The sequence below is a fragment of the Physeter macrocephalus genome, chromosome 7 (assembly GCF_002837175.3).
Source record: "Physeter macrocephalus isolate SW-GA chromosome 7, ASM283717v5, whole genome shotgun sequence".
Taxonomy (NCBI): domain Eukaryota; kingdom Metazoa; phylum Chordata; class Mammalia; order Artiodactyla; family Physeteridae; genus Physeter; species Physeter macrocephalus.
In genome coordinates, this window is record NC_041220.1 from 20,360,397 (window position 1) to 20,385,210 (window position 24,814).

At 37.1% G+C, this 24,814-nt stretch overlaps 1 protein-coding gene and 1 non-coding gene across 4 annotated transcripts in view; both read right to left on the reverse strand.

The window, feature by feature from the left end:
* Positions 1-24,814, reverse strand: part of EMCN (endomucin) — a 99,001-nt gene that overhangs the window by 27,450 nt on the left and 46,737 nt on the right. For all 3 annotated transcript variants that reach the window (XR_003680482.2, XM_028491688.2, XM_028491687.2), the window contains exons 4-5: positions 21,739-21,849; positions 8,420-8,458 (exon numbers count right to left, since the gene is read on the reverse strand). Coding sequence is in view for 2 of the 3 variants with exons in the window: in XM_028491688.2 (XP_028347489.1) it covers positions 8,420-8,458; positions 21,739-21,849 (150 nt within the window). In the remaining variant the exon portion in view is untranslated. The remainder of the gene's footprint in view (positions 1-8,419; positions 8,459-21,738; positions 21,850-24,814) is intronic.
* On the reverse strand, positions 13,125-13,291 carry LOC112065714 (U1 spliceosomal RNA). The gene has a single exon (XR_002892204.1). It is a non-coding gene; the product is annotated as a U1 spliceosomal RNA (small nuclear RNA).

Sequence of the window (24,814 nt, forward strand, 5' to 3'; positions counted from 1 at the left end):
CTTTGCTGTGCACCTGAAACTATCACAACATTGTTAATTGGCTATACTCCAAAATGAAGTAAAAAGTTAAAAAAAAAAAACAAATTTACCCTATTGCCATCTGACAGTGGAACACATTTGGCTCTTGCTGTAAACCAATTTCTAGATAACTCATTGGAAGTTTTAAAGACAGAAGACCTTATTGATGTCCCAGGGTACCTCTGGTGGTTATGAGAATGCACCTCAGGGAAGGCGAACTACAGTGTAATTGACCGAGGTTCCCCACCTGCTCTCTGAATTCCATCACTGTGTTTGTGCTGATGCCATACCTCCCGCGGGCTGCTCCCAGCCAGTGATTGAGCCTGGCAAGGATAGGAAAGCAGGTCTGCTCCTGGGAACCATGGGTTTCTCTGAGGAGGGCCTTGAGCTGGAGGAGTCCCTGATGGCCTTCTCAAACCTTCCTTAAAGGAAGGCATATCATACACAGATATTAACAGGAGAAAAAGTGTGAGAGGCAGTAGAGGATAAAATATTCTAGTGTGAGAAAGAAAATAAAACTGTGTGTTCTATTTTCATTTCACCATGTTTCCTATACTTCTTTTTGATATGTGCGCATTTGATATGTGTCTGGGGGCTAAATTCATTGAACGGAATGTTTATTCATTTTTTTCATTATTTATAAATAATTGGAACTGGTCTCTAACTGCAATTTGATGGATTCATGTCTCACTTTTAAAAAGAACTTTCCAGCATTTGTCACAATAACTCATTCACTCCTCCTTAACACGTTTTCTTCATGTGGCTCCAGTAGAGCACACGCTGCTGGTTTTTCTCCTACCTTATGTCTTATTCTTCTCAGTCTCCTTGGCTGGTTTTGTCTCTTCTTTCTGACTCAGTCTTGGAGGGTCCCAGAATGTAGTCCTTTGTCCTCATCTCTAACTACATTAATTTCATTGGTGATTTCAGTCAATTTCAAGGTTTAAATAGAATATCAGTGCAAATGATCTCCTAATTTAAACTTCCAGCCTAGACCTCTTTCCTAAATTTCAGATTCATAATAATGGCAAATAATAAAAATCTGAAACTCAACATGTCCAAACTTGAATTTCTGCTCTATCTGCAGCCTTTCTATCTTAGCTGATGGCAGATATGACTTCCAATTGCTCAGGCCAAAAGCCTCAGAGTTATTTTTGATTCATCTCTTTCTATACTATTCCAAATGCAATCATCAAGAATATCTATAGGCTCCACCTCCAAAATATATTTGGAATTTGGAGATTGCAGGCCACCCTATGACCCTATGACCACCCTGGTCCAAGCTGCCATCATTTCTCTCCTCGAAAATTTACAAAGGATAATCTTGCTTCATTTGACAGTCTCTCCTCAGCAATCAGAGTTATACTTATAAAACATGAGTCAGATCATGTCACCCCTCTGTTCAAAATCCCCAGTGTTTTTCCATTCCACTTACAGAAAAAGTCACAGTCCTTGAAATAGCCCACCAAATCTTAGGTAATCTGCCTGGTATATCCCCTGCCTTTCTCCCTGCCCGGTTTCTTTAACACACCAGTCCTCTCCTCAAGTTGTAGCTCTGTTTAGATGCTCTTCCCCCATGTATTAGGTGGCTCACTTCCTTCTTGTATTTTCTCCAACCTTTTTTATGACTTATCTTGACCACTTTTTCAATACTGAAAATGGTCCCCATCTCTCCGGCACCCATAATCCCTCCCTTCTACACCGTTCTACATCTTCTCTTTCTCATAGCACTTATCACCTCCCACCTTGCTTTATAATTTGGTTAATTAATACATGTATTGATTATAGTTTGTCTATACTTATACTAGAATATAAGGTCCTCAAGGGCAAGAATCTTTATTTTGCTCACTGATATTTCCCAAACGCTAGAGCCGTGTGTACAAGTAGCGACTGTAAGTTTTGCTGAATGGACAAACAAATTTTTTGGCAGCAGACGTGACTACTGTTGAGGAGGAAGTGAATTCATGTGTTTTCCTTTTTTGCCTTAATATTAGGATGGGTACTTATTTAAAATCATCCTCATTAATTTTTTTCATTCATTCTGAAGTAATAGAAAAAAATAGACACCTACTCTGGGTCCAACAGTAGACGCTGAAGGAAATACAACAGAGTACATGAGATAGTTATTTCATTTAAGGAGCTCTCACAGGGAGGGTGAACAGCACAAAGTTGATAGATGTGAAAAAAAACAAAACAGTATGTCAGGGATTAAAATAAGAGATACCATGTTATTGTTAATTGAATTTTACTTATAAATTAATTCTTAACAGAAAGAATTAGAGGTGCTTAAGCAATGATATAGGCCATCAGATGAATAAAATAAAAATGAGAAAGCAGAACAAAGAAAAATGGAAGAAACAAATAAGCTCCTTCTAAGAGTTAATACCAAGCATCAATACGGTTGCTGGTGTTGGCCATAAGAGTTGATTCTGAGCATCCTGACACTCAGGGAAAGGAAGCATGGTTTACTCTAGGCTTTCATTATCAGAGTGGAAAATGATCTATTATATAAGTAAGTGGCACATCAGCGGTCCAGTCAATAAATGCTATGAGTATGGTTGGTCCCATTCTCTGTTTTGGGAGGGGAATATGCTCGTATGATCCCTGAGGTCTCTTCTAGCTTTAAGATTTAGATTCTTGTCAGGGTTCCTTTCAATTCATATTTTGTCATAGCTAGTCTGCATTTTCACTTTTAACGGGATCCCCCCCATCTACTTAATGGACAAAATGACAAAAGGAAACTTTTCTGCCTTCACATGATAAAAATTAATTTCCGCTCTCATCAGACCTGACCTTTCTGACCTAGTTGTACACGTCAAGCTATGCAAAAACAATTTTTATCTCAAAGTTCTTTCACTTTGCTTTGGGCCATCAGCATAACTGACCAGAAGTAATAGCATCCTCTAACCCAGTAATAACTTTGACTAGAGATTTGTTTACTTTAGGTAACTCTGTAGAAATATATGTGGAAGAAGGAGGGCATATTTTTCTTTTGTGATTTAATATAAATAGTTATTAATTTCCAGAAAATTATATACGATGCACAAAGAATGAATGGGGCACTGTGCTAATTACTTCCATATGCGCTAACTCACCTTATTCTTAAACATTTTTATTATGTGCTTTAAAGGTGAGAGATACTGTGGCTCAGAGAGATAAGGTAACATGTCTGACAATAAGTCGAAGGGCTAAGACATAAGCCAAGTATGACTCAAAACCCTATCTGTTTCCTTTCCATTATGCCAGGCAACCAACAGATTTCAAGTGAGTTGAGTTCATCTTACTTGTTAATGGCATCATTATCAATGAGACCAGTGAAAATTTTTTCTCAGCATTCTGAAAGCTTTAGAATGTTCTCATCTCTCTCCCGAAATATATACATCATCTTACCTTAAATTCACAGTTTGGATAGTACGACCTGAAAACACTGAGAAGCTTTTCAATATGTAACCCTTCCTGTGCCATATGCTTTCTGAGAATGTGAGAGTAAGCGATCCAAAACATGGACATGAAAATATTAAAAAGGACTTTATTTTCAAGTCATTGGACACTATGTGCCAGGCATTGTTCTAAGTGTTTTACACTCACTATTGTATTAATAATATTTTCATGTCATGAAGTGGAAACTGAAGCCCAGAGAGTTTAAATAATTTGCCCAAAGTCACACAGAGCTGGGGTTTGAATGCAAACTCTAGACTCTGTTCTGTCAACCACAATTCTGTGCTGCCTAAGCTACTGATCCTCAGTCGGAATGAGTTATAAGGGCATGCCTCTTATTTTTGTTCCATGAAATATTATCTATTTCAATTTCGGCTCCAATCGAGAAGGTATTCTTCCTACCAAGGCATACTAAACACCTCCTTCCTTCAATAGGCCAAACCAGACTCTGCATATACATACAAGCAGACAGAATTATTCCTAGTGTATTAAATAAAGCACATTGTAGAGCTCATTGGAAGGGCTCACACCCTTAGCAATATCATTGAAATGTGCTGGTTCTTAAAGTGAGTTGGCTAGCTAATCAGTTGAGACTGTGAGTTTTTATGACCTTTCAGTGTAGACTAGAGAGCCACAGGAACAGGGCCGAGCACTTCTTAGAGAGTTATCAGATCCCTGAACTAGAGGAGAACCCACATAGCCATACCTAGATTTATAGATTCATACAATTTCCTAAGTGGAAGTTTATGCCAGACCCCATCACATAAATATTGATATATTTTTCATTCCATAACTGAGTTATTTTATTCTCAACTAATTTTCAAACAGCATAAAATTTCCAAGTTAATAAAAACAACTCTGGATATCACTTCGCTATGGGTATATTTCTAGTTTGAGTGCGTTCTACCTGAACAATAGTATCAAGATTCTGTCATTCAAAGTTCGAACATTCAGGTAAGTAATCCTCTGTATAAAAATAATTCGTGCTTTACATTATATGAATTCCGAGAGATGAGTAACCAATCCCAAGCATTACGTAAGATGTCAAGCATAATGAATGAACCAAGACAGAGCATCCTCCTTTCCAAAGGCCAGTAGTCAGTTTTGATGGGACTTTTGTCTGTACTGGCTTCTGATTTTCCATCAAAATTAATGTCTACAATACAACTGAGGTCCTGAAACACAGTTGAGAAAGTAAAGAAGATGGGTAAAATGAGAACTTTCACAAGCTGTGCTGGTGACTATGAGAATGTTGTTGTGGTGATTAGTTTTATGTGTCAACTAGACTTGGCCATGGGTTTCTCAGATATTTGGTCAAGCATTATTCTGGGTGTGCCTGTGAATGTGTTTTTGGATGAGATTAACATTCAGATCTGTAGACTGAGTGAAATAGATTATGCTCCATTAGGGTGGCTCTTATCCAATTAGTTGAAGGTCTGTATAGAACAGAAAGGTTCCCTGGGCTAAGAAGAATGCTTTCTGCCGGATTGCCTTGAGCTGGGATATCAGTGTTTCCTTGCCTTTGAACTGAGATATTGGCTCTTCCTGGGTCTTGAGCTTGCCAGCTTTCAGACTGGATCTTACACCATTTGTTCCCTTGGTCCTCAGCCCTTTGGACTGGGACCAGAACTATACCATCTATTCTCCTACCTTTCCAGGCCTCTAGTTTGCCAACTGAGATCTTAGGACTTCTCAGACTCTGTAATGCATGAGCCAATTCTTTATAATCAATCTCTTTAGAGATTTCCATGCATATATACAAATACATATATATATATATATACATATATACATATATATATGTATATATATATTCTTTTGTTCTGTTTCTCTGGAAAGCCCTGACAAATATAGTTGTATTTTCAGAAAGTTAAGGGCAGATGGTTTATTCCTTTCCCAATACTCTGAGGCATATTGTTCCATTTTTCTCTGGAGCTGAGGTCTCTTATCAAAGAAATCAAGAGGTTCATTTTCAAGGACAAGTTATTAGCTCTGCCTGTCTGTGAGAAAATGATAAGCCTAAAGAAAAGTGAATTCTATCATTGCTTTAAATTGTCGTAATGGCCGCATGATGGCTGCATATATCTCTGGGGAATAAACAGTCTTTCATCACTTTTTGTGGGTCTTTCTACCTCCTCATTAGCTCTGAATTCAGAGCTAAAAAAATGAGTAGGTAGAAAAACCTGGCAGCTAGAAGGTCGCTTTTTTCATGAACCTCTTCCTCATCTTTCTTAAACTGCTTTTTCCCACCCAATGTATACCACAACAACAGCTAAAGGGAAAAAAAATCTTTTCCTCCTCTGATCTTAACATAAGGTTATCTGAGGCTCATCTATGACACATCACTTTATACCTACATGACTGCTGGAGTTATTATAGTTATTTATAATATTGACTAGTCTTTAGTAACCCTTAATGGCAGGCTCCATGTAACCCTCAAACTCTTAGCTAGTGTTATGTGTGATGGAAGAGAACAAATATTTATTGAATGCCTCAGTTAGTGGTGATTGGTTGAATATACCATTCTGTATATTTGGCAGGGGATTATACAAAATTTGGAGTCTCACCAGGTATGTTGCAGTGGTCAGGTGGTTTGACTTTCCCACATGCTTTAGATATTGGGCATGAATTCCTGTATACCACAACAACAGCTAAAGGGAAAAAAAATCTTTTCCTCCTCTGATCTTAACATAAGGTTATCTGAGGCTCATCTATGACACATCACTTTATACCTACATGACTGCTGGAGTTATTATAGTTATTTATAATATTGACTAGTCTTTAGTAACCCTTAATGGTAGGCTCCATGTAACCCTCAAACTCTTAGCTGGTGTTATGTGTGATGGAACAGAACAAATATTTATTATATGCCTCAGTTAGTGGTGATTGGTTGAATATACCATTCTGTATATTTGGCAGGGGATTATACAAAATTTGGAGTCTCACCAGGTATGTTGCAGTGGTCAGGTGGTTTGACTTTCCCACATGCTTTAGATATTGGGCATGAATTCCTCGTGCTTAGCATTGTTAAACTCAGTTGTCCGTTCATACTACCTTTGCTCTGTTGAATGGAATGAATGGACATGTCTTCTGACTTTGATTGATCATTTCCATCTAACTATGACTATCTTTCTTTTATCTTTATTACATAAAATTGAATGTCATATCTATGTATAATTGCTTATAATTCACATTTTATATATAGTTGCCTTACTTATCCTGAATTCCAAAAAATGATCCTACGTAAAACAATCAACAATTTCTAGATCCTTAAAAATAGTTTTTGAAGAGAGTGGTAAAAACATAATTTTTCAAGAAAATTAAAGTCAGATGCATAATCTGAAAGAAAATATCAAACATGAGAACTCAGTATGTTCTAGTCAAAGATTAAATGTATATTTAGCTCATATTTGTGGAAGGAAGCAGTACTAATAATTCTGTGGGCAAGAAGTCTACCTCAACTTTACCTAAAAGAGAAATGCTAATTATTTTAAGGAAGATGCCTCTCCTTGATCATATGGATGAATATTTGTGAATTTTTTTGAGTGTATCTGGATTTAGTCTTTAGCCAAAACATACATCTGAAGTTTGAGACTGACTTTTCTACAGCTGATAGAATCAGCCTCATTTCTTTCCAGGCTGCTATTCAAATCAATGGTTTGTCTATTATTTGTTTTAGGATAATTAGTTTCTATAATTCAAAATTAAAGTCTAAATGGGCTTTTTATTACATTTAAAAATCAATTATAGTTAAAGTTGGCATTGTGTAAATACCATTATTTTAAACAAAAGATGCTTCAGTCTCCCCTTAAAATGAGCTGACGCTCTGCTCTGTCAGCTTCCCAATTGTCTTTCATCTGTAACTTCTCCTCGATAACCAATCCATGAAGCTGGGGGACAGGACTTCTCCAGAACAGTGCAAAGCATCAGCCAATGTAAAGCTACCCTCTTTGCCTGGATGTACTATTTTTATGCTTTGTTTTGCTTTGTTTTTCCCAATGTTTTTTCTGTTGCATTTCTAGACTATGTAGATGGAAATAAGAATAAAAAATATGGCGATAAGGTGAAATAGAGAGAGTTAACAATATAAAAATAACTTCTTTATTCATTTGATGTATTATGTAGAAGATAAATAATGAAAAGTTAGAAGCATAATAATTTCCAGTTCTAATTCTTTGAAGGTAGACTATGATGATTATTTAGGACATGTGCTGTGAAAATATTATCAGAGTCACTCATGATTTTCATGGCTTTATTTTTCCAATTTTTAAAAGAGTTACATGATCTTACAAGTTTACTTCACGTATTCCTCATTTTATATATACCAAGGGTGGCTGTTAATGAGAACCTAAGAGATTTGTCATTTATGTAAGTACCAGGTAGGATGCAGGAAGATAAAAATCCCCCAGACAATTATAATTTCAAAACAATAGGAAGATTCAACATTATCATTTTCCTCTGCCCAGTAATCTTTTTCAATGTCTGTTGCTCCACCATCCAGAATTTATTCAGTTTAAAACTAAGGATGGCAAAGCATGAGCACTTCTTGAAGTGATAACATTTAAGGCTGTTAACTGTGGTTTATAACATCATCTCTTCGGATGCCAGGACCAGGCTTTGTTAGAAAGTAGAGAAGACAGCAAACACACACTCTATACTTCTGAGAGAGGGCAAGCTGACCGCAGAAACAGACCAGGAACGGTAGGTTCTGAGCAGAGGAAAATTCCACAGGCTTTATGCATTTACCAGAACTGGCTCCACTCATCCTAGCCCCAGAGCACTGAGGCATATCATTGTATATTCTCCGGGACTGCATTTTTTTAACACAAGGTTTCCTAAATATTTTAGTTGCCATGTAATGTTTTCCTTTGTACTATTTCACCCTGTCCTCAGACCGATTGATCTACTTTGTCTCTTTCTTGGGATTTTACCCAGGAATATTTTCAGAGAAAGAAAATTAACTTACCTGGTGTTTCTGTGGCTTTGATTGAACTCTGAATCTCAGCTTTAGAGGAAAGAAAAGAAAATTGCTCAAATTAAATGTTGAATATCAAATGTACTCTCACAATTGTTTCAGGTGGTAAATGGATATAAATCTTAGCTCATTTCTGATTTACTTTCATCAAATCATAAAATCAAGAGGCTTCCTGATTAGAAGAAACTTCAGAGCAGGGGTCAGCCAACTTTCTCTTAAAGGGCCAAATAGTATTTTAAGCTCTGTGGGTCATAAGTCTCTAGTGACTATTCAACTTTGCCATTGCAGTGTGAATGCAGCTATACATAATACCTAAAGAATATGTATGGCTGTATTCCCATTAAACTTTATTTACAAAAACAGGTGTGGGTCTGGATTGGCCTGTGAGCTGTATTTTGCTGAATCCTCTTTTGGAGCACCTAGTACAACCCCACATCTTGAATACGCCTAGATAACCCCGACAACTACAGAAACTTTGGTAGGGTGGCACTGCCCTGTGTCATGTTCCTACTAAGATATTGTGCTTCTCCTGACCTGAGGAAGGTTCGGAATGGTTCATACAGATTCCTCTGAAACTTAGGGAATTCCTCTAAAGTAAATATAGCTCAGAAGAGCTTCTACAAATGAAATCACCTGAGAGAATTATCATCAAAGATCACTTCAACAACTTGGAGTGTTTGCACCATGAACCAAGACTTGCCAAATGAAAGAATATAGAAAAAAATGGAAACAGATAGAAGCCCAATAATGATAGTTTAAAAATATTCACTTGCTTCCTTTGTATTTTCACTTGACTGTCTCACCAGCATCTCAAATTTAACATGCCTGAAACAGAACTCTTTTTTATTGAAGTATAGTTGATTTATAATGTTGTGTTAATATCAGGTGTACAGCAAAGTGATAGTAATTCAGTTTATATATATATATTATATTATATATATATATTCTTTTTCAGATTTTTTTTCCTCTTATATGTTATTACAAAATATTGAGTATAATTCCCTGTGCTGTATAGTAAGTCCCTGTTGGCTGTTTATTTTACATACAGTAATATGTATATGTTAATCCTAAACTCCTAATTTATCTCCCTCAGTTCCCCTTTGGTAGCCATAAGTTTGTTCTCTATGTCTGTGGGTCTATTCCTGTTTTGTAAATAAGTTCATCTGTATCTTTTTGTTTTAGATTCCACATATAAGCAATAGTATAATATTAGACTTTCCCTGTCTCACTTACTTCACTTAGCACGATAATCTCTAGGTCCATCCACGTTGCTGCAAATGGCATTATTTCATTCTTTTTTAATGGCTGAGTAGTATTCCATTGTATCTATATACCACGTCTTCTTTATCCATTCATAACTCTTGACTAGTATCCTCAAACCCACCTCCCCCCTCACCATCTTAGATCAAAGCAAGGTACAATTGTCTCCCAGGTGCACAAGCCAAAAACTAGAGGCCTTTCTTCTTCACTTCTTTTTCTCACCCCGTCAGCTCTAGCTTCAAAATATATTCCAAATATGTCTCACCATTCAATCGAATACTGTTCATCTAGCACCTGTATCTGTCCCCTTGGTACCTGCAATAGCCACCTAGAAAAATCTTTTGAACTTGGAATTTGGCTGTTCCTTCACTGCAGCTGGCACTTCTTCAGAGCACGCGGCTCCCGCCTTGCCCCTCAACGCACTCCAGCTGCTTTTTCCTGCTGGGTATCTCTGTGGCAGATCAACGCCCCAGGGCTCCTGCTGCCTCAGGTGTCCCTGCTTGCTCTTCTCTAGCCTCAGTGTTGCCCTCTCAGGCCTACACTGGCTCCTTCCCACCCTTCACGACTGCTCAGGTTTCACCACTCGGAGAAGACTTCTCCAACCACCTTCCCTAACGCTGTGTACCTCACTTCCCTCCGTGCTAGTCCACCGCTCTGCCTCATCTGCTCAACGGACTTTTCTCACTCCAGGGACATTGATGTTTTAGAAATATGTTTGTTGTCAGTTAGAATGTAACTCCAGGAGGACAAAGATTTCTTGTTTTACTCAGAGCCGTAATCGCAGAGCCTACTACCAGGTCTCCTTATAAAAATATAAGGAATGAATGAATAACAATAGAAAGTAATAATTATAAAACGAATTCTACCTCTTTGAAATCAATTTTTAAGAGAAAATGAATGCCTTACTCAATATTCCTGCTTGGGTAATTATAGCTACTATTTTTCAAGCAACTCTTAGGATCAGTTCCGTGTATTAATTGCTGATGTCTGCGAGAAAGACGTCATTATTTCCATTTTGCAGATCTGCAAATATTAGTTGAAAGCAGTGAAACTGCTTTCTCAAAGGGAGGACGGTGATTATAATTCAGGTCTGCTGGTTCTAAGGTCCATTCTCTTTTACTCAGAGAGACAGCTTTTCCTTACACTAAACTGTTCTGAGTGGAAAGCTTATGTAATTAATTCCTACTTTTGATAACTAGTTAAAATACTTTTGAACATGGCATAATGTTGTATTTGAAAGTTGCAGTTAAAATATTTATCAGCTGCCAGAGGATTAGAATACAAATGAAATCAAAACCTTTTGTTCTTCCTGCTTTGAATATCGGGTCATAACTTTCTTGCTGATACACTTTACAGAGAATGAAAAAATTTTAAACTCGTATCAGACAGAACCTTCTGACTATCCTTTTTTGCATTTTTTTTCATCCTTCAAAAATGCATAATCAGAGAATGGACTTGGGGACACAGGGAGCGGGAATGGCAAGCTGGGACCAAGTGAGAGAGTGGCATGGACGTATATACACTACCAGTTGTAAAATAGATAGCTAGTGGGAAGCAGCCGCATAGCACAGGGAGATCAGCTCGTGCTTTGTGACCACCTAGAGGGGTGGGATAGGGAGGGTGGGAGGATACGCAAGAGGGAGGAGATATGGGGATATATGTGTATGTATAGCTGATTCACTTTGTTATTAACACACCATCGTAAAGCAATTATACTCCAATAAAGATGTTTTAAAAAAACGCATAATGATTTTAGAGGGACATATTACACAAAAGAAAAATAACTATGCCTTAAAGATGTAGCTGAATATTAAAAAAATAACGTATAACAATTCAAAGTCCGGGCTTCCCTGGTGGCGCAGTGGTTAAGAATCCGCCTGCCAATGCAGGGGACACGGGTTCAAGCCCTGGTCCGGGAAGATCCCACATGCTGCAGAGTAACTAAGCCGGTGCACCACAGCTACTGAGCCTGCGCTCTAGAGCCTGCGAGCCACAACTACTGAGCCTGTGTGCCACAACTACTGAAGCCCACGCGCCTAGAGCCGGTGCTCCACAACAAGAGAAGCCACCGCAGTGAGAAGCCCACGCCCAGCAATGAAGAGTGGCCCCTGCTCGCTGCAACCAGAGAAAAGCCCGCGCGCGGCAACAAAGACCCAACGTGGCCAAAGATAAAATAAATAAATGTATTTTTTAAAAAATTCAAAATCCTTTTATTGAGTCTTAAGAGGTCCAGACTTTTATATATGAATGAATATATTATTATTCTGAGGACAAAATTCTGTAAATCTTAAATATTTCATCAATACTATATATACCTTTTTATCCTAAAATCCAGGATGTATTTTTCTGAAGATAATAAAGTGTTTTCATATGCCATACTATTTTCAAATTTGGATTCAGTTCTGTGGATATAAAATCTTAATAGAGAGGAATGCTATGGAATATGGCTAAAGTATTATTCTTGTTTTTTTTAATCTATAAATTTCATAATGCAAATGTGTTTTTAAGAAAAGGAAGTAGGCGAAGTCAAATAGCAAATAAGTGTGTAACCTAGTCTCGAGCTTAGATGTTTAGTAAAAACCAGATCCTTTATCAGGGTGGTTGGCAACTTAAAATCTCTCGGTTGAGTTTGTCTCTAATATGAAACTGAAGTCTTATGAAATGCAAATGAACTTTGAAATGCTAAACTTTAATCCACAATTGAATCCAAAGCTAAACTTTGCTTAAACTATCAGCTTTTAAAACAGAAATAATAAGCAATAATACAACAAGTAACTTTGCTAAATATTCTTATCTTATGAAGGCCATTATATTTATAGCTATATATAGCTGTATATAATTACACACAGAGCATGATTTATCATTAACAGGCCCAGGAGAAAAAATACATACAGCCATTCCCATGTATAATTCTTTTCTGATTTGCTTAAAAATAATTTACTATGACCAATTCAAATTTTCCTTCTTATTTCCACCCCCCCCTTCCAAACAAAGCGTCGACTGAGTCACTGTACATGAGATGAGCTCTGGTTTGGCTAAACTGTGACTTGTGACTAAGACCTTGTTATCCTGAGTATTCCTCCTTTATCGGCCCACATGAAGGGATAAAAACTAATTAAATATCATGTAAGAAACGTTGTAATTAAGTTCCCAAATAAATGTCATAGATAAATGGTGACATTCACAAGAGAACTAATGAGGATAGGTGATCAGATAAATTAGTGTTTTCCAAAGCATGAGATGCATAGCATTGTAAGAGAGATTCTATGAGGCAGTACTGGAAAGTGGCATTAAGTAAGATTGAAACACTAAATGAGAAAGTTATTTTCTGTTCAGCTTTTTTGTTTATTTCAATGACGAAGTTTCAAAATTTCAATTTGATGCACATATGCCGTTAATACGTAGCATGTGCTTATCATTTTGTTTTCACCCCACAGCGGGAAGTACAAATGCAGTTCCCAACAATCACAAATTATTCAGTGGAGTTTTCCACATTTGGGGAAATCACAGGGGTCAGCATAGCACATCCAGAGTGCTATGGACAAGCCTCGTTGGGGGAAAACCACCTTCATGATCCTGGTATCTCCCCTTCCAGGTAAGTATTTGATATATTTCTTAAACAAGGACAAGCAAGCCTCAAACTCAGAGCCTTTGACAAGCAACAAAATCTAGCTAGAATTTTGTTTTATTTTGCTTACATCATAGTGACTTTCTAGCTTCTGTTTATGCCAAGTCAAACTGGTTTTTCATTTATGATGGTTTACTTTTCAAACAAATTTAAGAATAAAAAGTGCATCAATTGAAAGAAAGTATAAATAAATAATAGTGCAGATGGTACGCATATCTTGCAACACTCATTAAGTTGTGGGAAATACTGAGGTAGTATCTTGCAGAGGCTCTTGATAGTTGTGTAGAATTTGAATAAGCAATCGGAGGAAGGACAAGTGGACGAAAGAAGGACCATACAGATGAGGAGGGCAGGATGAACAAATACCACAGTCAGGAATAAATCTGGCAACAGCGAGAGAACCACCCTGGTGAGAATCACAGGTTTCTATTCAGCCAGCCTATCAGTCCGTCAATCTCTCATATTGATTGAACTCCTGCTTGTCAAGCATATGATGCACCCAGTTAAAAGCTAGTTGTTTTCTAATTCCTTTAGATACCTTATGTAAAACAGTTGTAATGAGAACAAGTGTGGTATAGTGACTTTTATGGGATTTGAGGCGAGAAAAACAGGGTTTGAATTTCATCTTTTAATTTAACCTTGGCCAAGTCATTTAGTCTTTCTGAACCTGTTTCCTTATTTGTGAAACTGGTATCATAAATACCAACTTTGCCTGGCTTTTATAAGGATTATCATTAATAAAATAATAGCTAAAATGTACTATTTACTTTCCAGACACTGTTTTAAGCTTTATATATTGTTATCTCTTTTAATCTTCACATGAATCTTGTAAGGGTGTAGTCTTATTACAACTACTTTACAGATGAGGAAACTGAGGCACAGAGAAGTTAAGGAGATTACCAAAGGCCACAGTCCAAATAAATGGTTGTGCTATTATTTGAACCTAAGCTATCTGATTTCAGAATCATTGTTTGTAACCAATAAGCTAACTTCCTCTTGGCATGATTGTAGAGCCCTTTTTTTTTTATTTTAAGAAGGGTGTGGTGCCTTGAAAAGCACAGGCTTGGGCAGAGGCCATTCTCATGTTCAAACAGTAGTATATCTGAAGTAGCTACTTGATTACTATACAATTATATATGATTTTTGTGTTAAACAAACTCCATACTAAACTAGGATAAATTATGCAAAAGGAAACATATACGATAAACTATTTGTTACATATAAATGATATTAACGCTGACTAAATAACCTACTGGTTACTTATAAATGTTACTCGTTTTTACTTAACAAAAGTCAGATTTTTCCCTTCAGATTTCAAGTCTGTAATATTGTATATGCTGTGGTAGGAGCAGCTCTAAGCGGCAAAAGCCTGAGAAGTACTTTTATCCACGCACTTGCCTTAGTAGAGTTTTGTCCTGGCATTTGCCCATCTCAATTTGTCGTCTACCTATAATCTTATTCCACATTCTCTCCTCAGCTAAGACAAAATCCACCAAAGGGAGAAAGAGCAATGGTCTCTCCTTCCCTGTCAATCTCTTACAGTGTGAACTACACCTGCTTTCAAATCTGGTTATAGATATCTGAATGACTAAGTTTCCAGCAAGAAAAGCATCTATTTTGCTTTCTCCCCTCCATCTTCCTTTTACTTTTCTCTTCTCTCTTCAGAAACCATCAGGTATGAAAAGGAAATGAAAGAGTCAGAGAGGATGCCACATTTTTAAGCCACTGGCAGAAACAGGGAACTCAGGAAGAGGAGAAGATTTGTAATTTTACAACAGAGTTTTACGTCCAATTTTCCCACAGTTTAGATACCGGAGGATGGGGACTCCTGTGATTGACATTTCTTTGAATCACTTCTCAGGGCCCAGTGAGGTAGCCCTACCAACGGACAATGACAAGTTCATGGATGTTGAAATCTAGGCGTAACAAGGGTAAATTCAGGACATGGTCTGGAGTGGGTTAAATGGTGACATCGCCCTCCCCCTGACTTCCTTGGAAAGATATGTGTACCTAGAACCCGTGAATACAGCCTTATTAGAAAAAGGATCTTTGCCAGTGTAATTATGGATCTTGAGATGAAATCATTCCAGATGGGGGTGGGCCCAAAATCCCAAGAAATTGTCTTTATAAAAAAAAGAAGACGCAGACAGAAGAGGAGACACAGAGGGGAAGGCCGTATGTAGACACATGGGGAAAAAGACAATGTGAAGACAGAGGCAGAGATTAGAGTGATGTATCTATAAGCCAAGGAATGCAGAGAATTACTGGCAATTTCCAGAAGCTAGGGGGCATGTCAGGCCACCAATGCTCTCCAAAAGATTTTTAGTGAATAAATTAATTTACTCATTAATCCAAAGGGCCCTCGTTTCTTTATAAAGTCAGATCACTGAATTAATGAGGATTTCTATCTTAAAAATCCTAGTATTCTAGAAATCTGTCTTCTATAGGCAGAATAAAAGAATAAAACAGGAGAAAAACACACAACTTTAAGAGAATGGGAAATGATTAGAAATGTTTTGAGAACATGCTTTTTTTTTTTTAACATCTTATTGGAGTACAATTGCTTTACAATGGTGTGTTAGTTTCTGCTTTACCACAAAGTGAATCAGTTATACATATACATATGTTCCCATATCTCTTCCCTCGTGCGTCTCCCTCCCACCCTCCCTATCCCACCCCTCTAGGTGGTCACAAAGCACCGAGCTGATCTCCCTGTGCTACATACACGGCTGCTTCCCACTAGCTATCTATTTCACATTTGGTAGTGTATATATGTCCATGCCACTCTCTCACTTTTTTTATCTACATTCCACCTTTCTAGGGGGTAAAGCAACAGACCTCAATAACTCTTCTCTACTCTAAATCAAGCCTGCATTTGAGATAATGTACCCACAGTGCCTTTACCTGATACTCACTCTCCGAGGACCCAGTGCCCATATGTTTAAGAGGTGTTCAACCTTCCCCTGCCTATAGATTGTTTCGTTCTCCTTCTGTTTCTCTGTCTTGGCTCCACTAATTTTGAATGTTTGTGTGTGTGAGGGGTGGAGATGGAAAGGGAGCATTGCCCTGCTAACCAGGAATCTGGGCAGACTCCTGGTCTCACCAGGCGCCGATGGAAATGTGTGCAAACTCATTACATCAAGTGGAGTCCATGCTTAGCAGGAAGCACCTTGAGGAATGAGAGAGATCTAGGGAGGATGGCTGCCCAAAGAATGAGTTTTATAACAAAATTTCTAAAGGACTTTGAGCATAGAACTGGTTAATCAAATGGCAAATGCAAAGGACAGCAGTAAGTACCCTTCCTTCATTACCTTGCTTTCCAGGGTGTTTCATTTTTCAAGAAATGGCTTTGTGGGTGTATTGTTTAAACTACTTGGAAGAAAGCCACTTCAGACTGTGTTTAGAAGCTAAATAAATACAGGAGTCTCCAGAACTGAGATGCAGAGGGCATTTTATTGCATGAATCAAGGCAGAATTACGAATCTCAAGCGACCCATGGGATTGACCACAGACTTCTGTCTAAGTGCTAATTTTAATACACCATGGTCCTTGAATGACATTTTCCACATCAGGCACTGCCTGGGTGGGTGTCAGTGCAAAGTACAAATTATTTGAGTTTAATCTTCAACTGCTACACATTTTGCAGATGTGTATTCACTTTTATTCTTGTTTGTCTCGGGGGCAGTCATATTATGAGATGGATGAGGTTTTGGTTTGCCAAAGGTACTTTTCAGACATATATTGCCTACAAAATAGGTTCTACTCATCAGAGCCCAAAACGCTACCACAAAAAAATGTTCTTCTTATGAAGGAAAAATGACCCTCCTCTTTAAGTTCCTTTATGTGGTGACTAATTAAATAAAATTATTAGTTTACAATTATGGTGTGAAATTCGACTTTTTCTAGGTAACCTTTTTTAATGCCGTGCCTAAGATGATTACAATAAAAAAGGGGGAAATGGAGGTTCTCGATGTGTTTCTAGACAACAGTGGGCCTTGGGCGTCCACAGTCCCCACTTGCTGTGTCATTCTACCTTAGAGATCTCCCAAGAAGAGACTTGGAGACTGTGAGCCACCTGTAGCTGCTTTTTCTTAAGGACTCTGGTATGCCAACAGTACATCCAGTATTTATAATGAACGGGATCTGATAAGGCTCTTACAGAAGATTGCTAGCTTTTCTACTCAGGATAGTTTGTCTAAAAGTACAGATTACTCCCAGTCACAGAGGCCAGAATAAGGGAAGTCCTTGTGAAGATACATGTGGACTGGAACTGGAAAACTGTCAGGAATCAGGGGATTTCTCGGTCCTGCTACTCTCTCTGTCTCTCCTGACCAACTTAATCTTGCTCGCGGGGTCTCTCCCACATAGTCTCTCTCCATTCTTCTTCTACCAACTCTGCTTACTCATAATACCTGCTTCCTTATGCCGCAGGCATGCACGCCAGTCACCGTGGCTGTCTCAGACTCACTCTACTAAAACCTTGCTCCTACGGTTCCTCTGACTTTTTGGTTTGTTTGGGTTTTCTAGTTCAGATTACCCAGAAAGGAATTTTATTGGCCTAGATCAACATTCTCTATCTTTTTGTTTTTAAACAAATCTTTATTTGGAAACTCACCACTTAATGCACTCATTTTAAGTACGCAACCCAATAATATTTAGTAAATTTATATAGAGTTGTGTGACCATCACTATACTACAGTTTTAGAACCTTTTCTTCAACACAAAAAACTTCCTTGGGTCTTTCTGCAGTCAATCCCCAGGTCCATCTCCAGGTGTAGGCAGCCACTTACCTATTTTCTGTCCCTATAAAAATATCCTTTCTGGATATTTCACAGAAATGGAATCATATATGTTGTATTTTGAGAAAGACTTCTTTCACTGTATGATGTTTTTCAGATTCATGCTATTACAGAGTGTATCAGTATTTTGTTCCTTTAAATTGCTGAATAGTATTCTCTTATACGGATAGCCCATGTTTTGGAATATTACAGATGAATTCCAAATGGAAAATCCAATGAGATATTCTATTTTGCCAGTTAAGGGACATTTGGATTATTTTCACTGTTTGACTATTATGAATCATGCTATTCTTAACACATTAACCACACCCTGTTTTGATTACTATAGCTTTAGAGTAAGTTTTGAAATTGGCTGTGTTCGAGTCTTCCAATCTTGTTGTTCTTTTTCAAAAGTGTTTTGACAATTCAAGGTCCTTTTCATTCCCATATATATTTTAGGATGGGCTTATCAATGTCTATGCGAAAAACCTGCTGGTATTCTAATAGGGATTGCACTGACTATTTTATCAATTATTGATCAACTTGGAAACAACCGCCATCTTAAAATATCAAGTCTTCCAATCCATAAACATGTAATGTTTGTTTGTTTATTTATTTATTTATTCTTTGCAATGTTAAATACGTATTTGAATTTTAATCGTGAGGTTATGCTGATGCCTTCGGTTTCAATATGATAATGCAGTGTTATTTTCCTTCCCCCATTCTGTATTTGTATCTCCCCTTTTCACATTGAGAACACATCTATATGTTTTTTCAATCTTGTAGTACCAAGTATTTAGATTCGCTATATTCATTTCAATAAAACAAACTCATCAAGTGAATTTCAGAATGTCTTTCCAGTGTTTTTCTTTTCTCTCCCCCTCTTTATCTGTTCTACTGAGGAGGGTGTGCAGTTAAGATTATGTTGTTTAAAGTACTTGGATTCTTTTTGTGTGCTTTTTTAACCATTTTATATATGGTTAGGTAAAGTGTTTCTGTTTGCATTTAATTTTTTCTATTTCTGTCTTTGTTGATGGTTATATACTTAGAAACAAATATATTTGTTATAAAATTGATGGTAGCAAGGAAGCAAATGTTCAAAACATTCATCACTGGCTTTAAAAAATTTTTAAACATACAGAAGCAACACACTCACATTCTACTTTTCTTTCCCCCGTGATTCCATCTTTCTTGTGAACCCTTGAAATGGCTTTGAGTGGCTAAAGTCAGAACCAAAATGATGTCATTTTTGCATCTCACTAGCACTTTCCGACCGGCAGTAATGTTTTAAAATCTGATTTCTTTGCTCAAGTACCAGATGTAATTGTACTAATGAAAATTTTTCTTTTTTGATCCTTAGTGTGCTTGTCTGAATCACTAAAACTAACAAGTGGTCTTTTCACATAATACTAAAATAAATGTATTATTTAAATTGTGTGTGCATTACATTAAAAATGCATAAATTGCCTTCCCCTCCCTGCTCTGCTGTGTCTGGCCTGCTGGCTCACACCTGCCATACCTCCCAGATGTGCTCTGATACCAGGCTCCACATTGTGAATGTCCAGAGCATGTGATCAGAATAGGCTCAGCTCTGCTTTGGCTTTGGGGGTCCCTTAGTTCTTTTGCTCCTCTTGCCTGGAAACTGACCTCATGATGTGTCCTTTTTAGAGTCCCAGACACCCACTAGAGCCCCTCCAGGTGATGTGCCAGCTACCTGACTAGTCTTACTTAGTTCAGTTATACTCATATGACTATCTGCCTTAAGACAAAAAACTCAGGGAGGTGGCAGCATGCAATAAAGAAAAGAACACAGGGCAAGGAATCAGATATGCCAAGTTGTTAATTCTGGTACTCACTAGCCCTAATGATGGGGACAAATCTTTCTTGATAATTCACTCCATTACCTCATTAGATCACTGGCTTACGATAAAAGGATATAACTCAGGGACAACCAGATGGAAGAGATGCACAGGGCAAGGTATGGAGAAAGGACATGGAGCTTCTATGTCCTCTCCTAGTGCACCACTCTCCTCAAATCTTCACATGTTCATCAACTCAGAAATTTCCATTTATATATTTAATTTCTCACAGAAGTGTTTTATAGTTCAGTGTACAAATCTTGCATTTCTATTGTTAAATTTACTCTTAAATACTTTATTCTTTCTGCTATTATGAATGGAATTATTTCCTTATTTTTTGGATTGCCATTGCTAAAATAAAGAAATATGATTTATTTGTGCATATCTTGGATCCTCTGGTATAGAATACTCTTTATTAGTTCTAGTAGCTTTACTGTGAAATCTTTGGGTTTTCTACATAGAAAATGATGCAGTCTACTCAGAGAAACACATTTATTTCCTCCTTTCCAATCTGGATGAATGATTCTATCTGTCCCTTTCTATCTATCTATCTATCTATCTATCTATCTATCTATCTATCTACCTACCTACCTATCTATCTATCAGCTTATTGCACTGTCTAGAACCTCTAGTTATAATTTTGAATAGAATTGGTGAGAGTGGAATCTTTGTTTTGTCCCAGATCTTAAGAGGAAAGTATTAAGTCTTTCACTATTAAGTATGATGTTTGCTGTATGTTTTTCATAGATGTCCTTTACCTGTTTGAGGAAGTTCCATTTTATTTATATTTAATTGAGACGTTGCGGCGCACAGGCTCTGGACGCGCAGGCTCAGCGGCCATGGCTCACGGGCCCAGCTGCTCCACGGCATGTGGGATCCTCCCAGACAGGGGCACGAACCCGCGTCCCCTGAATCGGCAGGAGGACTCTCAACCACTGCACCACCAGGGAAGCCCTTAATTGAGTTTTAATTATGAGTGGGTGTTATATTTTGTCAAATACTTTTTCTGCATTTACTAGTCTACTAATATGGTGTATTACATTACTTGATTTTCATATGTTAAACCAACCTTGCATTCCTGGATAAATTCCATTTGTTCATGCTTTATATCACTTTTCATATGTTACAGATTTTTTTCTAATATTTTATTAAGGATATTTGTATCTGTGTTCATGATGGATATTGGTCTGTAGCTTTCTTTATTTGTGTTTTCTTTTCATTCTTTTCTATCTTTGGTGTTAGGGTAATACTGGTCTCATATAATTATCTGTGCAATGTTTCCTCTACATCATGAAAGAGTTTGAGAAGAATTAGTATTACTTCTTTTGTGAATATCTTTTTAGAATTCACACTTGATGCTATCCTGCTTGGAGTTTTCTCCATGGGCCCATTTTAAATTTCTAATGCAGAATCTTAAATTGCTTTAGGTCTTTTCAGTCTTCCTATCTTCTTGAGGCCGTTTTAGCAATTTGTTTCTAAGAATTTTTCCATTTCATCAAAGTTGTCTAATTTTTTGGCCAAGCTCACCTTTTTGTGCCAGGTGATATCATAGATTATTGCTCAGGCTTGGACTGATCCTCCTTGGCATCCACTCATTTGTGGCTATGGAGGGATAGAGTATCACTGTACAAAGCAAAGTCGCTAAATGGTTGTCTCATTTGGTAGAGACTAGGAGAGAATATAAGTAAGGCATTGTTCTTTGGTAGCTGTGGGCTGGAAAACATTCTGAGTTTAGTTCTATCCAATACACTAGTTTAACATTTCAGCACAAATTCTTATACTTACTCTTGGATTGGGAACTTTGTAATGTTGAAATAGCATTTGGAAGTGGAAGATTTATCACTGTTGCTCTTGGAGTGATGAACTCAGTCTTCGTGACACCTTTGACTGTAGATCCTAATTATGTAAAAAAGAATGAGTAGTCATCAGGGGTGTAAACAATCACTAGATCATATCATTAATATTAAAGTAAACATCCAGTTACAGCTTGAAGATTAGTTACTTAAAGTCTTCTGATCAAGATATAGAAATCCAATGTTTTGATGTCTGTTTTTTGGTGAGTCAGTTAACTACATTTTTAAAAGTGGAGGGACATTAGACTCTCCTACATGTCTGATATAGGCTATTTCACTTGATCATAACAGTAATTCTATGAAGTAAGTAGTAATTATGATCATAATTTTATGTATGATTCTAAAAAGTTATATAATTTTCCTACAGTCACAGAGAGACAAACGTTTCTGATGTAAAACTTAGCTGCTCAGCTACCCTAGAAAGGGGGTGGTAAGGCAGTAGTAGTAGTTGAAAGTGAGTAGTATGAGTCCCATGCTGTCTAGGAGAGAATTTTCAGGTAGGTGGAATAGCAGGGAGGAGAGAGATAACAAGAAGTAAACAGAATAAATTTTTAATTATATTTAGTTCATTTTTGGGGGGCAAAAAGGAAATTCAGCAACAAAGAAAAAATAAGCTGAATTTTCAAAAATAACATTGGAATAAGATTACTTTAAATAATCTATATTTGCACAAATATTATAAAACAAAATGATTGATGACCTTCAGTCTATTCAAAGTCTAGCATGGGGAACATTGAGTTAGTAAAGAAAAGATAGGCATGTTGGTTAGTGCACGCTTAGTGTTAGCTAGATACAATGTTGGCTGGAGATGGGGGGAAGACAGTTTAATAGACTCCTATCACAAAGAGGTCTGGAAGCCTGAACTGCTGGTGCCTTCCAGAAGTGCCAATCAGCTTTCATTCTATGGCAATAAGCATCTATAGTGTAATGCAAATTCTTAGTGCACTTGAGAGATTCATGCTGGAGAAGTTTATAGTTTGCAGGAAGACCTCATAGACAGTGGGTAAATATGTCTTCAGGCAAAAAGCCTTTAGAAATTGGTATGCTAAAGAAAGTGAATAAATTTGAATATAGGCTATAGGATTAACACTGCATATGAGAAAGAATGAGTGAAAATGGTCACCAACTTCGAGGAATCTTGAAGTATTAAATTGAGAGGGAAATACTTGAGGAAGAAAAGAAATGTCTTATTAGATAAGGAAAGCAGAAATTGATCTTTGTAATAGTATGGAAGTGGGAAAGTTACAGAAACTCAACACTTGAGGATGGAGGAACGTGGGGATTAAGATCTTGCTTCTCACTGGAACTCCAAGAACATATGCTTTGAAAACATCAGAAGAGGAGTTCTTCTTCAGAAATCTTCAGAGAAGAATTCGTCTGCTGAGCTAAAATTGGAAACCATGAAAAAGCTATCCTGATCGCCTAAAGAATTCCCTTGTGTAAAGCAGACTCAACAGTCTCGGTGATCGGAAAAAATAGAATGTATAGCTAAGGAAGATGTGAGGAGCTTCCAGTTTACGTAAATACAAAGAGAAAAGGAGAATAATGGAGTAGCTGGGGGTCCAATCCCAAAAATTTTATTTAGAGAATTGCTTATTATTAATGTAGACTCTAATTCACAAATGAGAATAGAATTAGAGCCCACACTCAATTCAGGACAGGTTGTCAATTACACATGTCAATTAGGCCATGGAAGGAGACAGGAATGTTTTGAAAGTGATCCAAATATTTAGAAATATCCATGGTGGACTATGAAAATAGAATAGAATGAAAGATGTATTGAGTGAAAAGTGACTAGAATGAAAAATGTGACGACTAATGCTGCCACAGGCATAAATTTTCAAATTTTACTGGTGTACTAAATATTTCAAATCCTAAACTCAGAAGAAAAGAAAATGGGTAACCTACATTTATTAAAATATGAGAATCATAGTCTTATATTAACATCTTCTTGGGAAAATGTTCCCAGCTGCACTTCAGGTTCACAGGTAGTAGATTCTGGACTTCTGCCAAGAAGTGATTGACACCTCAGAGCAAAAGGAAAGCAATCTCAAAGCTGTTCTTTAAACGTATACTGTTTGCTCTCTTTCAGTTTTTCTGTCTGGCCATTTTCCCCCAGAAAACACTATATATCAGCTGTGGTCTACAGGTGTGACTCACACTGTAAGTCTAGGTAATAATATATGTATTATATTTGACAAACATTATTTTGCTTGAGCAATACTAATTTAAATCACAGCATCAGATAATAGTGGCTTTACCTTTAGGACTTGTGTTTTTGAAATTTATGTTCTTTGAAGTCTTAGAATTTGATACAGGTGGAATGTATGGAAGACAAAATACGAGGAATTTTTAAACCATATTTAACTTGGAATAAAGAATCAAACACAAGAGATGCTTGAGAAAGCCTCATCAATACCAGAGTGTAAATGCAGAGAAGAGACTTTGACTCCAACCAGAGCCCTAAGTTAGAACCATTGGCTAGAGCTAAGCAGAATGAGGAATATGGGCTGTCTTATCATTTGCCTGGGTATTATTATCAATGTGAGATTCATGTTGTATGTTTTGGGAGGTTCAATTTTTGGGAGTAAGCAACAAATGTGAACATTAATTATATTAGGAATTTAAGGTGTGTTTACAACAGACTGACTTGAAAGGGAGGATTTATGGAGTTAAATTGTGAAGCGAAGGGGATTAAGCAGCTTTATTTATTCCTTTGAAATTACATAATTTGACTTACAGTATTGTTTTGTCCAATATACATAACAAAAGCTTCTTGTGTGGTCACTTTGTCTTCAGAAATAGAATATGGGATAAGTGACTTTTTGATGAAATCAACATTTACTAAAACATATGCTATATAATACTAGTACTTTGGTATGTTACTTTGTTTATGTTAAAAAACACTTTTATAGTCAAATTATTTGGAGCTGCATAGATTTTGAAGTCAACATTTACTAAAACATACGCTATAGAATACTAGCACTTTGGTGTGCTATTTTGTTTAT